General features: G+C 42.2%; 1 protein-coding gene across 1 annotated transcript in view; it reads left to right on the top strand.

The window, feature by feature from the left end:
- The window catches only part of SYNE1 (spectrin repeat containing nuclear envelope protein 1), a 994,076-nt gene that overhangs the window by 250,112 nt on the left and 729,902 nt on the right, over window positions 1–14,062 (top strand). The window contains exons 15-17 of the mRNA XM_033936910.1: window positions 2,183–2,385; window positions 3,421–3,585; window positions 11,363–11,515. Coding sequence (XP_033792801.1) covers window positions 2,183–2,385; window positions 3,421–3,585; window positions 11,363–11,515 — 521 coding nt within the window. The remainder of the gene's footprint in view (window positions 1–2,182; window positions 2,386–3,420; window positions 3,586–11,362; window positions 11,516–14,062) is intronic.

Here is a 14,062-nt window from a genome sequence, read left to right as displayed (position 1 = left end):
AGCCACAAGATAACACCGGGGAGCATTGGACCGCGGGGCCACATAAAATGGCCAGGTTGGAGCCGGCCAGAAGGTAAGACACCCGCTGGAGGGAGGCACAGCACGGAGGGAGAGAAACAACAGGTAGGGGGAATTATTTTATTTTCAAGTTAGTGTTTGAATTGCGTCAATTTTGAGAATTTTAATCTGCTGTCTATCTTGTGCACTGCTCAGGAAGAAATACATCTGTTTCTTTTTCACTGGGGGTTGTACTGCATGCAGTGTTTTGAATCTTAGGGTTTCTTTTTTATATATTAGTACTTTTAGTTTTTGGTCCCGTATTTGCATAGGGGCTATCTGTGTTCTGATAGGAATGAATGCTGAGAAGCATACAGTGTGCTTTGTGTAGTTTAATTTTGTGGTTAACCATTATGTGTTAATATGATTATATTGTGTGTGTATATATGAAAAATGAATGGAAAAAATGGTGTTATAATTAGTACTATTATGGGGGCGGGGTCTGGGGTGGAGACTGGGCAGGGTCTGGCCCGCGACTTAGCCTATGTTTTGGATTTCGGCCCCTTAATGTGATTGAGTTTGACACCCCTGGTCTAGAAGAAAGAAGTGGGCTTTCAGTGTTACCTAGTCTGAATGTACGAACTTTCTAACACTTGCCCCCCAATTCTGTATATAGCCATAAGTTGCACACGCAAATAAGTGTGCAAAGCTGATTTATGCACGCAACTTATTTAACAAGCTGTCAGCATTGATAATAGGCAAGTAACACCTAATAATTTATGCTAATTGTCACTAATTAGAAGTTACGTGCACAACTTTCTAAGAACATTTTATAAAGTGGTTTATGTAAATTCTAGTGTGTGAATCTTTAAAGGGAGTGTGGCAAGGAGCGGATCATGGGCATTCCTAAGTTAGGCATACTGTTATAGAATATGCCTGATCTGTGCACCTCAGTCAGTGGTGTAGTAAGGGAGGCGGGGGATGGGCGCTGACATCCAATCTCCTCTATGCCCCCCCCCTCATTACCGCATGCCCCTTCCCTTCCCCTGTACCTCTTTAACGTTCCCAGCACGAGCAGAAACTTCAACCTGCTTTTCGCGGCAGCATCAGCTCTTTCTCTGATGTCACTTCCCAGACCCGTGCTTAGGATGTGATGTCAGATGAAGAGCCGACGCTGGTACAAGCAGGAGCTTGAGGTTGCTGCTTGCGCAGAGAACGTTAAAGAGGTACAGAGAAGGAGCAGGAGGGGATGGGGAAGGAACGAATAGGTGGGGGGAGGCAGAGAAGAGGGAAAGGGAGGGGTGCCACCGCCCCGGGCATCTCTCACCCTCGCTACACCACTGGGCTCAGGTATTTGGTATGGTTTTCATTGGCCTAAATGGGTACACCTAAATGTTAGTGATGCGTACGGCCAAAATGCGCAATTCTATACACTGCACCAATTTTTGGTGTACCATATATAGAATATGACCCTTACTGTGTTCATATATACACAGCATGAGTGTGGTTTTGTGTTAGTGTCTGTAGTGTGCAACCAAAAGTAGAAAATCAAGTTCAAGTTTCAAGTTTATTATAAATTTGATTGATCGCTTATTCAAAATTCTAAGCGATGTACACATCAATAAAATTACAAATTTATAGGGGGCAACAAAACAAATGGTAAAAGCTCAACCTTGCAAAACATATGAAAGACTAACCTTACAAAAATATTAAAACAAAAGGAAAGGATGGGAAGAGAAATACAAGTTGTTGATAGTAAATAAGGCACATATGGGAAATAGGAAGGGAGAGATCAATGTACTTCAGAGAAGTTATGAAGTGCAATTGAAATGAGGCTCCTAATCAGGCTTTCTAACTATCAAATGCATCCTTAAAAAGAAAGCTTTTTAATTTGCTCTTAAATCTGTCTAAATTGCGTTCTTTCCTTAAATAAATAGGGAGGAAATTCCATGTTTGTGGGGCTGTAACAGAAAAAATGAATTGCCGCCGCGTATTAATGATTTTAAGTGAGGGAATTATTAGTAGATATTGATCGTTTGACCTCAATAATCTTGTTCAGGTGTAGGGAATCAGTAATTTATGAATAAAAGCAGGAGTGCACTAACAATGGGAGGATCTGGAATTGATGCTGACGCCAACTTATGAAACTACTTTTAATTGTCCACTCTTGCTTCCGTTTTCACAGTGGAGGAAGCAGAAAACTTGACAAAATTTCTGAATGACACTGCCGTGCAGTGGAAGAATCTCTCAGTGGAAGTGAGAAGTGTGAGGAGCATGTTGGAAGAGGTTATTGCAAACTGGGATAGATATAGCAGTATAGTGGGCAGCCTGCAGGCCTGGCTGGAGGATGCAGAAAGGATGCTGAATCAGTCTGAACATGCCAAAAAGGTAAAAAAAATGTTCGTGTCTCCCCCTCATTGTTGGTTTGGCAGCAGTTACAATGCTCTGAATTATGTTAGATCATTCACTTAGGCCCGGATTTTCTAACCAGCGCCGTTGTCGGCGGCCACCTTAAAAACAGTTGCCGATCGCATGTCGATCATGCAATGATGCTGGTTAGAGAATCACACCTCTGGCAAAGGTAGGCACCAGAAACGTAGGTCAGGGATTCCCAGGCCTGCATTTCTGGCGTCTACCTTTGATGTAATATAGGTGCTTTACAGTGCTGATTTTTTAGGTGCCAGTAGGCGCCTTGAAAATCAGTGGAAAATGTCATTTAAACGGCATTTTTCACTAAGCTTGGGCGCCTACCAGCACCTAAAAAAACTGCGCTGTTTAGAGAATCCAGGCCTTATGGTCAGATTCAGTAAATGGTGCCCAAAGATAGGCAGCGTTAAGATCTGTGTTAAGCATAAATTGTACAGGGGTCGCTTAGTGCTAAGTAACCTTTATAGAATCTCACTTGGAGTGGATTTCCACAACCAACTTTGGGAGCAAGGGCTTACGCCTGGTGAAACCGGATGCAAATCCAAGTATTCTTTAACATGGCGCCTAATTTCTAGGAATACCCCTGATCTCCCATGGCCATACCCACTTTTGCGTTGCTTGGTATGAAATTTAGATGCCCATGTTATAGAATAAGACATTGGGCACATGCGTGTGTAACTCGTAATTAGTGCCAATTAACTCTAGCACTTGATTGTTGCCACCTAGTTGTCAAATTTCTATGCATATCTTGGATCTGTGCCCAAATTTGGGTGACCTTTATAGAATCTGGCAGTCAGTTTACTTGCTGCCTCGTGGAAGAGGACTTTCAGGAAGCCCAAGAACTTGTTTTGGAGTTTAGATTAATTCGGTAAGTTGGCAGGTTAGTTTTGGAGTGTACTCGTGGCACTAGTCTCTTAGGGAGACTACTATAAAAATTGATCAGTGCTATCTGTGGATTCAATGTGGCCCTTGCTTGATTTATGTTGCTATACACAGGACTTCTTTCGCCATTTACCTCATTGGATTGAGCAACATACGACCATGAATGATGCTGGAAATTTTCTTATTGAAACCTGTGATGAGACTGTGTCAAAGGACCTTAAACAACAGCTGCTGTTGCTCAACGGAAGGTGGAGAGACTTGTTCGTACAAGTTAAACATGTAAGGATCCTTTTTGTTAGTTTTATGGGGGGGGGGTTTCTATCGTAGAAATCAAACAAAAATACCGCTAATAGCAGACAATACACATCAGTATTGTTAGCCCGACAAACTTGAAGGGCTATGGCCTCAGAATCGGAGCCTACGCACAGCAGTGAAAATCACAGACTGAGGATAATCCGCGTAGTGATACAGCTCCTGCTCCAATCATTGGCCAGTGTATAAATTTTTTTAAATAGTTTTCTAAAGCATTTCAATAGAGCTAAGACTAAACCCTGAACTTGAGAAACTTTTTCAGGGATACTTTGTGTAAGTGCAAGCCAGGATTTGAAAAACATAGACCAAAAAAAGACTTATCTTGTTGCTGACTTGTCTTTAAAGAGAAATTCAGTCACTAGTGTTTGTTTGCCGACGCGGCCAGCGTTTCGCGGGAATTTTAGACATCCGCTGCGTCAGGGCCACCAGGACATTCAAAATCAAGGCTCATTATGTCCATAGTTTCTATAGTAAACTCTTGTCCCAGCACTTCACAAGTTTCCATGGGCTCTATCTCTTCCTACTGTGACTCAGCTGCGATGAGAGGCACTTCAAATTCCTCCTTCATTTCCCAATCTCTCTCATGCTCTGTATCTGGTTCATGAGGGAGTGCTGCTCCCTCTCAGGCTCTTCCCCAGTCGTGCTAACAATACTGATGTGTATTGTCTGCTATTAGCGGTATTTTTGTTTGATTTCTACTATATTACTGTATACTGCTGGGGTGATTAGTTTTGGGGTTTTTCTATCGCCATTTATCATGTGCAGGACAAGATAAAAATCTAAAACTAGTTGTGATATATCTTTGTAAATAGTATTCTTCAGTAATTCGGCATGCTATAAACATTTTTCAGAAATATTGTATTTCTAACTGATTACATTCCTTTTAAGGTATTATAGGTTAAAAAACGGTTGGTGGGTAATTTAAACAATAAATAATAAGAATGTGCTATGGCTCAATTGTATGGAAACAGGGACCTACATACAAATTTTTCACTTCAAATGTGACATCAAATAGAACAGAAAAGAAAGGGAAAAAAAGTGGTGAAAAGATCTCAGTTTGTCTTCATGGGTCTCCAAAAAAACCTCCACTCTTGACAGTTTTTAATCTCTTCAAACTCATGCCACTTTCCAAATTGTGTCCATAATAATCCAGATACAGCTTCAAACCAAAAGCTTTCTGTATTTAGTATCAGGGCCACAGTTCCCAAATACAAAAAGTTCAAATAGCAGTGATTGCCACACTTAATAATGTAGAAAGAAAGAACTTAGCAGCACTTTCGAACTTCCAGGGTTCCACTTCTGTCATGGCTGCCGTCCACTCTCACTGCGGGATCGTTCTCGCTGCCGAATCCCCAGTTACAATGCCTTCCACATTCAATTCCTAGAGTCTCTTTCCAATATATTTACAGCTAATATTCCCAACAGGGAAATCCCCGTTTTGCCGAACAGGCTGTGTCAGGGTTATTTTTTTTTCACATTTAATGCCACTGAAATAATATTCACTGCAATACAAAGTTTCAAAATGACGTTCGTCGAAATGAGCAAGGTAGAGTTGCCAGTTGGCTCTGCTTTTTTTCAAGGCAGGATGATCTTAGAGAATGCAAGAAATATACTACTACTACCACTACTACTATTAACTAGGCATATGCATCACTGTGCACATTATAAGCATATACTATCTCTGTTCCTAACAGGCTCATAATCTAAGGCCCCCTTTTATCTAACCTAATCTAATGCTTAGCTTTGCTTACCGAGACTTCAATCCAGGAATGCTCGACTCGGTTTACAATGATTACGTTAGGCCAATAAGGGCATATAGAGAATTCTCAAGAAAGATTAGTTTCCAAAATGTTTAGTAAACAGAATGGTTTTCAGAGACTTACGAAAAAAGGGAAGGAAACCAGAATTTCTTAAGTGAAGTGGAAGGTTGTTCCAAAGTTGAGTAAACTTATAAGACAGAGATTGACCAAGAGTCTTGATTCTTTTAATACCTTTACTAGATGGACAGGGCAGCTTGAATTGTTGATCACCCCTTGCAAAAGAGAATCTATAAGAGTTCCAAGATAAAGGAACTAGGTGAGTAAAAATACCACAGAGGATTTTAAAAGTGACACAGGCACATTTAAACTGGATTCTAAAATATACAGGGAGCCAGTGGAGATTATAAAGCAGTGGGGTCACATGATCAAACTTGCATTTCCCCAAAATCAATCTAGCAGCTGTATTCTGGACTAATTGTAGTCTAGAAAGACAGGTTTTATCAAGCCACAATAGGGCTGATACTGTGGGAAATGTTCCAACACTCATTCAATTCCTATGAGCGCCGGACATTTACTACGCCAATCTGTGCGAAAATGCTTGATAAAAGGGGGTCTAAGTATTTTTTACCTGGGGCAATAAAGTGCCAAGTGGCCTGCCCAGGGTCACAAGGGGATTATGAGTTAAATGCAACCTCGTAAAGATGGGCTTTTAATCTGGACTTGAATATTGTCAGGGACGGGGCTTGACGTATCGACTCAGGCAGTCTGTTCCAGGGGTACAGCGAAGCAAGAAAGAAGGGATGTAGTCTGGAGTTAAGAGTGGAGGTTCAGCAGGCAACTTTAAAATAAAACTCTGAAGCTGAATCACAATGAACACATGTGGTGTTCAGGACAGGATGAGCAAACAAACGTTCAATAAAAACACATTGCTTGGAATTGCACTGTTGAGCTAATTACTGTTCAGCTTCAGAGCATTGCCCAGAGGCATTTTAGTAGCAGACATATTTTTTCTGCATGGCTCAGCAGACCCATAGTTTTATCATACCCCCAAAGCAGGTAAAGTCCAAAAGGCAGCCACATCAGCTATTTGTGTCTTCAGTAAATTAATTTGCATGCCATACTGCCATCCTTGCATTCTCTTTGATCCAGGTCCTGCCCTAGTTGCTCTGGTTTGCTGGTGATTACATCTTGTTTTTGCTTTTTAAATGGACAGATTCCGGGAGGAAAAATTCATATACCATTAAAATGATAGGCCAGGGAAAATCCACTGTGTATCCCTGGGGGGTAAGTGGCCTGGAACCTAACTATGAGGGAGAATAAAAAATTAAAGACAATTGTTAAATTACACGATAACCAGAACAGAGCGAGTGAAATGCACATTGCCTCGTACATTGCCTGTTGGATAGTTCATCCACACACAGTGCAGCGCTCTGTCTTTAGTCGTATGGTAGCCATGAAGTCAGAAACATGGACACTCCATTGTAAGATTGCACCATTGAATAACAACATGCAGTAGTGCGCTTTCTCTGGGCAGAGGGATCGAAACCTGTGGAATTTCACTATTGGATATTGACTTAGTGTGAACATAGCACCATGAATCAACGAAAGAAGAGAATTGTTACTGGCAATGAGACATGGGTGCATCAATGTGACCCGGAAAACAAAAGACAAGGCATGATAAAGTAAAGGAAGCAGTGCTTCCCTGGCTTCAGGAGCAGTTGAAAAACTTCTTCTCTGCAGGAATGCAGAGGCTTGTTGAATGATATAACAAATGTGTTTTCTTGCATGAGGACTATAGGGAAAAGTGATATGTTCAATTGCTCACAATTACTTCTATTAAAGCGGTTAAATGTATTATGTCTTTATTTTTTAATTTACCCTCATACTTTATGAGCTCCTGCTAGGTATTTGAGCCCTGGCTTGGCCACAGGTAGAAACAAGATACTGGTCAAGATGGACCTTTAGTCTGACCCAGTATTAGTCTGACCCAGTATGGCAATTCTTACATTCTTACCTAATTGTAATTCTCCTAGAGTCCAGATTTGGCAAAGGTGATAATTAAATCTGAACATTTAAATTCAGGCTCTAGCAAAAGGCACAAGTCTCAGTGAACATGGTCTAATGTACCTATCTCAGCTCTTTTCAAAAGGAGCAAAATTGATGCAGCATTTCTGTGCATTACCATCTTAGTCACCTCCTTTTTTCCCCCTTTTGGAAATTTCTATAATCTTGCAATACTTCTTACATCTCCATCTTCACCTTCACTCATGCATTCCACAAAGTCTTGATTTCCGATAGCTCCACTCACTTAATACATCAGAAGGAATAATGGCATCATCCTTCATTTCAGCCATTTTATTACCTGTGTTATCCATCCTCATGCTTTAATCTGCATGCTCTCAACTCATTTATAATTTTAGACATAAAATCTTTTCAATCGACCTTTTGTCATTAAAGAGAATTGAGATAATGAAACTACTGTCAAGAAACATGCTGGATCAGGGCCTCCTTTGTAAACAATAAAAAAAGAAGAGAATTAGACTGTCCCAGCCAGAATTAAATAATCATCTAGCCTGATGATTCTTATTTCAGGTGTAACATATATTGTTTCTGCAGGCAGGACACACATGTCAAACACAAGGCCTGGGGGGCCAAATCCGGCCCACCTGGCCATTTTATGTGGCCCTCGGTGACTGTGTAGCATCTAAGTGCCTGACTGCAGCTCTGATCCCAGTGGAAACTAGGGAGGGAATATATTTTAAGAGCTTTGAGGTTCTCTGCTTAGGCAACACTGTGTTATCATGTTATTTCCTCCAAGGTCATAGGAAGGACAGTTTTCAAAGTCATTCCAATACTGTAAAATACTGTGGAAATTCCCTATTTGAAAATTGCCCACCCTGTGCATAAGAATAGCCCTTCTGGGTCAGACCACTGGTCCATCTTGCCCAGTATCCTCTTTCCAACAGTGGCCAATCCAAGGTCACAGTACCTAGCAAAAGCCCAAATAGTAGCAACATTCCATGCTACCAATTCCAGGGCAAGGAGACTATGGACTTTTCCTCCAGGAACTTGTCCAAACCTTATTTAAACCTAGCTATACTAACCACACATACATTGGTGCAGATTCTATAAATGGGTGTCCCGACTGTAGGCAGTAGTAGGCATCCTACCACTGTCTAGCAGCCAACTGGGGCATATGTTTTTAGGTTGCTTTTTTAAACCCCGAAGTAGGCCGCCTACGCTGTAGGTGTTTGTTACGGTTTAGGAAGACACATCGGGACACTTAAACTTTCCAGTGGCTGGGCATGGGCATGGTTTCACCGGGAGGTAGTTTTGCTTGAACTTAAGCGGCTCTGGACGTCTCCTTAAGGCCACGACAAATGCCTGAAATGTAGGCCAGCAAAATGATGGCTTACATTTCAAATAGACGCAGCCGCTTAGTTGATCGTGGCAAGGGAATCCACCTGTGGTGATCAGCTGAATAGATGTGGCAGGAAACCTCTCTGACATACCCTGGAAGGAGGGATACCCACTCTCCCCTACTGCCAAACTCTCAAAGCAGCTGGGTAGGATGGATGCCCACTTCTTCCTGCCACAAACTCCACAGAATGTCTCAGCTCCCCCCATTTGGTGATAGTCCCTCAGCACCCCCCAAACCTATAGACACCTGACACCTCTGATCCCCCCCCCCCACACACACACCATTGTACCTTTCCAGAAGAAAGTCCAGCTAGATATATGCTTATATCCTCTGGACGGCTGGCCCACCACTCCAAAATGGTGAGCCTTCCCTTCCTGGTGAATTCTGAGATGTATTGGGGAGGGGCCCAAGGTCCTGATTGGCTCAGATGCCTAATATCCCTGCCAAGTGCATCCCAGAATGCACTGGGAAGGTGAAGGCCCCCCATTTTGAAGTGGGTGCAAGCATCCCTCCAGTCAGACTTTCTTCTGGAATGGTACAGGGGGAAAGTGAAGGGCATAGGGGTGCCAGGGGATGGGTCTACAGGTTTTATAGAGTGCTGGGGGATCTTGACAGGGGTGTTGCCAGTTGGTCAGGGGTTGGAAAGTCCAGGAGGATGATGGCAGGAGGGAGTTGGCATCCCTCCTCATCTGCTGCTTCAGTAGGGTTTCGGGGGTTTGGCAGCAGGAGGGAGTGGGATTTGTGGGGGGTCCCCTGCCGTAGCTGCTCAGCTGATTGCGGCAGTAGGATTCCCTTGCCACGATCAGCTGATGGCAAGGGATCCCTCAATCAGGCAGGCGTGATTCTCTAACCGACGCCTGTGGCATGGATGCCAGTTAGAGAATCAGGGTGGTTAGGCGGGGTTAGGTGTCTGTCCATTAAGGTAGACTCGATTCTGTACAGGATGCTAGTCTGCGATTCTCAGCTGCTTCTTTGGTGACTGCTGAGACTGACATCCTATACAGAATATCCCCCATACTATATAGATAGATAGATAGATAGATATCAGTGGTGCCTTATGTACTGCAATTTTCTGCAAGGAATCTATGCGGTTTACAATAAGATTTAGATCAAGTTCCTAAAGTTACAATGTTAGGAGAAGAATTGGTTTTATATATATATATACCGTATTTTGTCTCTATAAGACACACTTTTTTTCCACAAAAAAGTGGGTGTAAATAAGGATGCGTCTTAAGGAGCGAATATATTTTAAAAAAACCACCTCCCTCTACCTTTTTTTTTTTTTTCAACTTGGCGGTCCAGCAGGCTTTCCACGCTCCTGCCTCACTGGATGGCTGCCTCGCTGATCGGCTCCCCGGCTCTCTTCCAGCAGCGTCAGGGGCAGAGTGGTGTATGAGGCAGGCATGTACTTTATTGCCTGCCTGGTCCCACGCTGCACTCCAAATGGCTTCCATTAGTTCTCGCGTCCCGCTGGCTGGCTGACTTGGGACTGGCTGGCTGCCATTAGACGTGCCTACCATTACACGTGCCCTGTACCCTGTCCTGGCCTACCACTAGACCACCAGAGGGGGAACAGGGCACACCATTTTGTTCAGAATTTATTTTTTCTTGGTTTTTCCTCCTCTACAGGTGTGTGCATCTTATGGTCAGGTGCATCTTATAGAGCGAAAAATATGGTATATATATAATAATAATATTTATTCTTGTATACCGCCCAACCATGAGTTTCAGACAGTTCACAGCCAAGAAGGACTGTACAATTAGTGAAACATACATGTAAACAGGGATACAACAATCATTATGTTACAAACTAATCGAACAAGTAAATTTTCATCAACTTTCTGAAAGCACAATATGATTGAGCTTGTGGAATCAGAATACTTAACCAGGAATTTATTTTTCCTAAGAATCTCTTATAACGACAAGCTTTTACAGATGATTACATAAACAAGGAGTTATTTTGAGTATTTTTATTCAACTTATATAACTTAAATTGGAAGGATAGGTATTCTAAAGCCAAACCGAACAGGGCTTTAAAGCAGATACAGCCAAATTTAAACAAAATTCTCGCTTCAAATGGCAACCAATGGAGTTGTTGATAGAAAGGACTCACATGGTCACATTTTTTTTAACCCTAAAATCAAACGCACTGCCGTATTTTGTATAACTCAAATACGATTTAAGATTTTCTTATAAGATGCCAAGTAAATGATGTTGCAGTAGTTGAGAGCAGATAGAATTAAAGACTGAACTACTATAAGATGCTAAGTCAAAATATTTTTTTGATGGTTCGAAGTTTCCAAAGAATCACAAAACATTTTTTTATCATTAGATTGGTATGGTCTTCTAAAGTCACCCCCAAGATCTTAATTGAAGTGGCTATGGCAAAGTTCTGACCTTTAATTTGAAGTTTTTTCTCAGTAATTCTATCATTCGGACTGGCAAGAAAAAATGATAGAATTACTGAGAAAAAAACTTCAAATTAAAATAACTGGCATGTAATAATGATTAAAACTGTGCTTGTTCTTGTAATGTTGTATGTTGCTTTACTCTTTATTTTCAGTATGCGCAAATGGATGAGTTTGACAAGATGAGGAAGGACTATAAGGAAAACGTTGCAGCTTTATCTTTGTTTGCTGAAGGAGCCATTGGGAAACTTTCCATGCCCTTAGAGCTGTCATTTCTAAATGTCAAGATGTTTGTCCAAGATTTAGAGGCAAGTGATTTTTATTTCAACTGGGATTATTCTTGTGGTTCTGTTGTGCAATTGGAAGATAATTTTGGTGAAAAAGTTTGCGATTATAATAAGCATTTTTCCTAGAGAGATGCTCTTGTCAAAAATATTCCAGTGCATTACATAGTATTGATGAAAACCTTTGAAGGAGCCCATAAGCTATAAAATTTCTAGTTTACCATTTTAATGGAATACAAGTGCATATTTCTTGTGCACTTGGAATAAGGCTAGGTTCTTCGCAAAATGAAATTTGAAAATGTTTCCCCGCTTCTGTCAAAACTTCACTGGCTTCTGGTGATTTCTAGGATTCACTTTAAATATACCTGCCTAATATTCAAGATCCTACATGGCATTCTTCCTCCCCTAATTCCACTGCCCCACTCCCAGAAGCACTCCAAGCTCCATATCATGCTGCCTCAGTACCCATTTGCAGGCAGAAGGACCAAGTCCCAGTGTAAAAGGTAGGTTGGAGCAGGGCACTCCACAGAAATGCCTGACCGCGGCACAGGTGTCTCAGGGTGAGGAAGGATCTATACTTCTACTAAGACTAACCCCCTCTTTTACTAAGGTGCGCTATGCTTTTTAGCACATGCTAAACACGTGCTAAACGCTAATGCGTGCATGTTATCCTATGGATGCCTTAGCGACTAGCGTACAAGTTGATGTAGCGCACACTAAACACGCACTAAAGTACTTAGCGCACCTTAGTAGAAAATTTGGTTCATAGACAACCCCGCGAAAGACAAAAGGTGCGCGCCGACAACTGAGCACAAGACGGAGGCGCGCGCCAAAGAAAATTACAGTTTTTAGGGGCTCCGACGGGGGGTTTTGTTGGGGAGCCCCCCCAGTTTACTTAATAGAGATCGCGCCGGCGTTGTGGGGGGTTTGGGGGGTTGTAACCCTCCACATTTTACTGTAAACAACTTTTTCCCTAAAAACAGGGAAAAAAGTGAAGTTTTCAGTAAAATGTGGGGGGTTACAACCCCCCACACCCCCCACAATGCCCCCACAACGCGGCGCGATCTCTATTAAATAAAGTGGGGGGTTCCCCCCACGCCCCCCCCCATCGGAGCCGTAAAAACTGTAATTTTCTGCGGCGCGCGCCTCCGTGCTGCTCTCAATTGTCTGTGCGCGCCTTTGTCCCGGCGCGCTTTTGACCTGACACCGAAAATTTGGCCCTCGACTTAGCCTGTGTGTGAGATTTCGGCCCCTTATATGATTGAGTTTGACACCCCTGCTGTAGGCAGTCAGCCAGTGCTGGCACCTCTCCTCCTCCCCAGCATCTCGCGGCACATCTGAAATCTCAGGCGGTACACTAGTCCTACCCAAAACACACTCCTTGATATTTGAACGGATTGCATGTGAACGTTCAAATTCTGACTTTCCATAATCATGATTTGGATGTTTTTAGCAGATGAACCTTTTTTAGGCCTATTAAGAGGTCTATCTGCTTTGAAAATGAGCATCTTAGTCACAAAGTGTATGCACAGTTTGCCAGTGGCTTAATCTGACCCTGTCCATGGTAATACAATGAATACACACAGCAACCAAATACAGTGGTGCCTCGCATAACGAACGCCTCGCACAGCGAACGCTGCACACAACGAACTTCATGTCTTGCTTCCTACAACGAACTTCGTTTCACACAACGAAGTCGCCTGAGCTGCATCCTTCCGCGCAGGCACTGCGCTTAACTGCCCTCTCTCCGCCTGGCTCCCTGTGCAGTGGCGGACCGTCGGCTCGCAGGGGCCCGGCGCCTACTGCTGATGCGTTGGGGGGGGCGGAGCTACTCTCGCCGCTTCCCCGATGCTAGAAAAAAAAAAAAATGAACAGTTAAGTCCCAGTTTTTGCCGCTGAGACTCTGCCCTCTCTCACTGTAAAATTAGACTCTACTTAGTCTGTCTTTAAATTTAAAAAAATGTGTGTTGTTTTAAAAAACAATTATGTTTTTAGATGTATCTAAATAAAAATAATAACAAAAAATTTATCTTTTTTTATGTCATCTTAGCATATTTTATGCTACAGAACAAATTATTTTTTTTAACATGTATTGTTATGGGAAAACGCGTTTCACATAACGAACTTTTCGCATAACAAACTTGCTCCTGGAACCAATTAAGTTCGTTGTGTGAGGCACCACTGTATGCTGAAATACACTGGACTTTAATGCATGTTGTTTTTTCATGTTTTGTAGTCTCATTTATTTTTATGTTTTAATATCTACGTTTTGGTTAAAGGCTGGTTATAAATTATAATAACCTGAAATGAAATGAATGAAGATAAAGCTATTAAGACTAATTGATATTATGAGGGGCGCTGAAAAGTTCTCAGCCCAACCCAAGACAAGAATGACATAGATATTGTTCAATCAATGATCTGAAACGATGTCAAAATATAGAATTTTGTTTCTGCAAATTGGCACTTAACGAAATAAGATAACACTCTTTTCACCTACAGCGGCAAAATGACGCTCAGAATTTAGGAAGTTGGTTGGTTGGGCTGAGAACTTTTCAGCACCCCCTCGTACAT

The sequence above is a fragment of the Geotrypetes seraphini genome, chromosome 3, assembly GCF_902459505.1.
Source record: "Geotrypetes seraphini chromosome 3, aGeoSer1.1, whole genome shotgun sequence".
NCBI lineage: Eukaryota > Metazoa > Chordata > Amphibia > Gymnophiona > Dermophiidae > Geotrypetes > Geotrypetes seraphini.
This window is presented reverse-complemented; position numbering and strand designations above follow the sequence as displayed.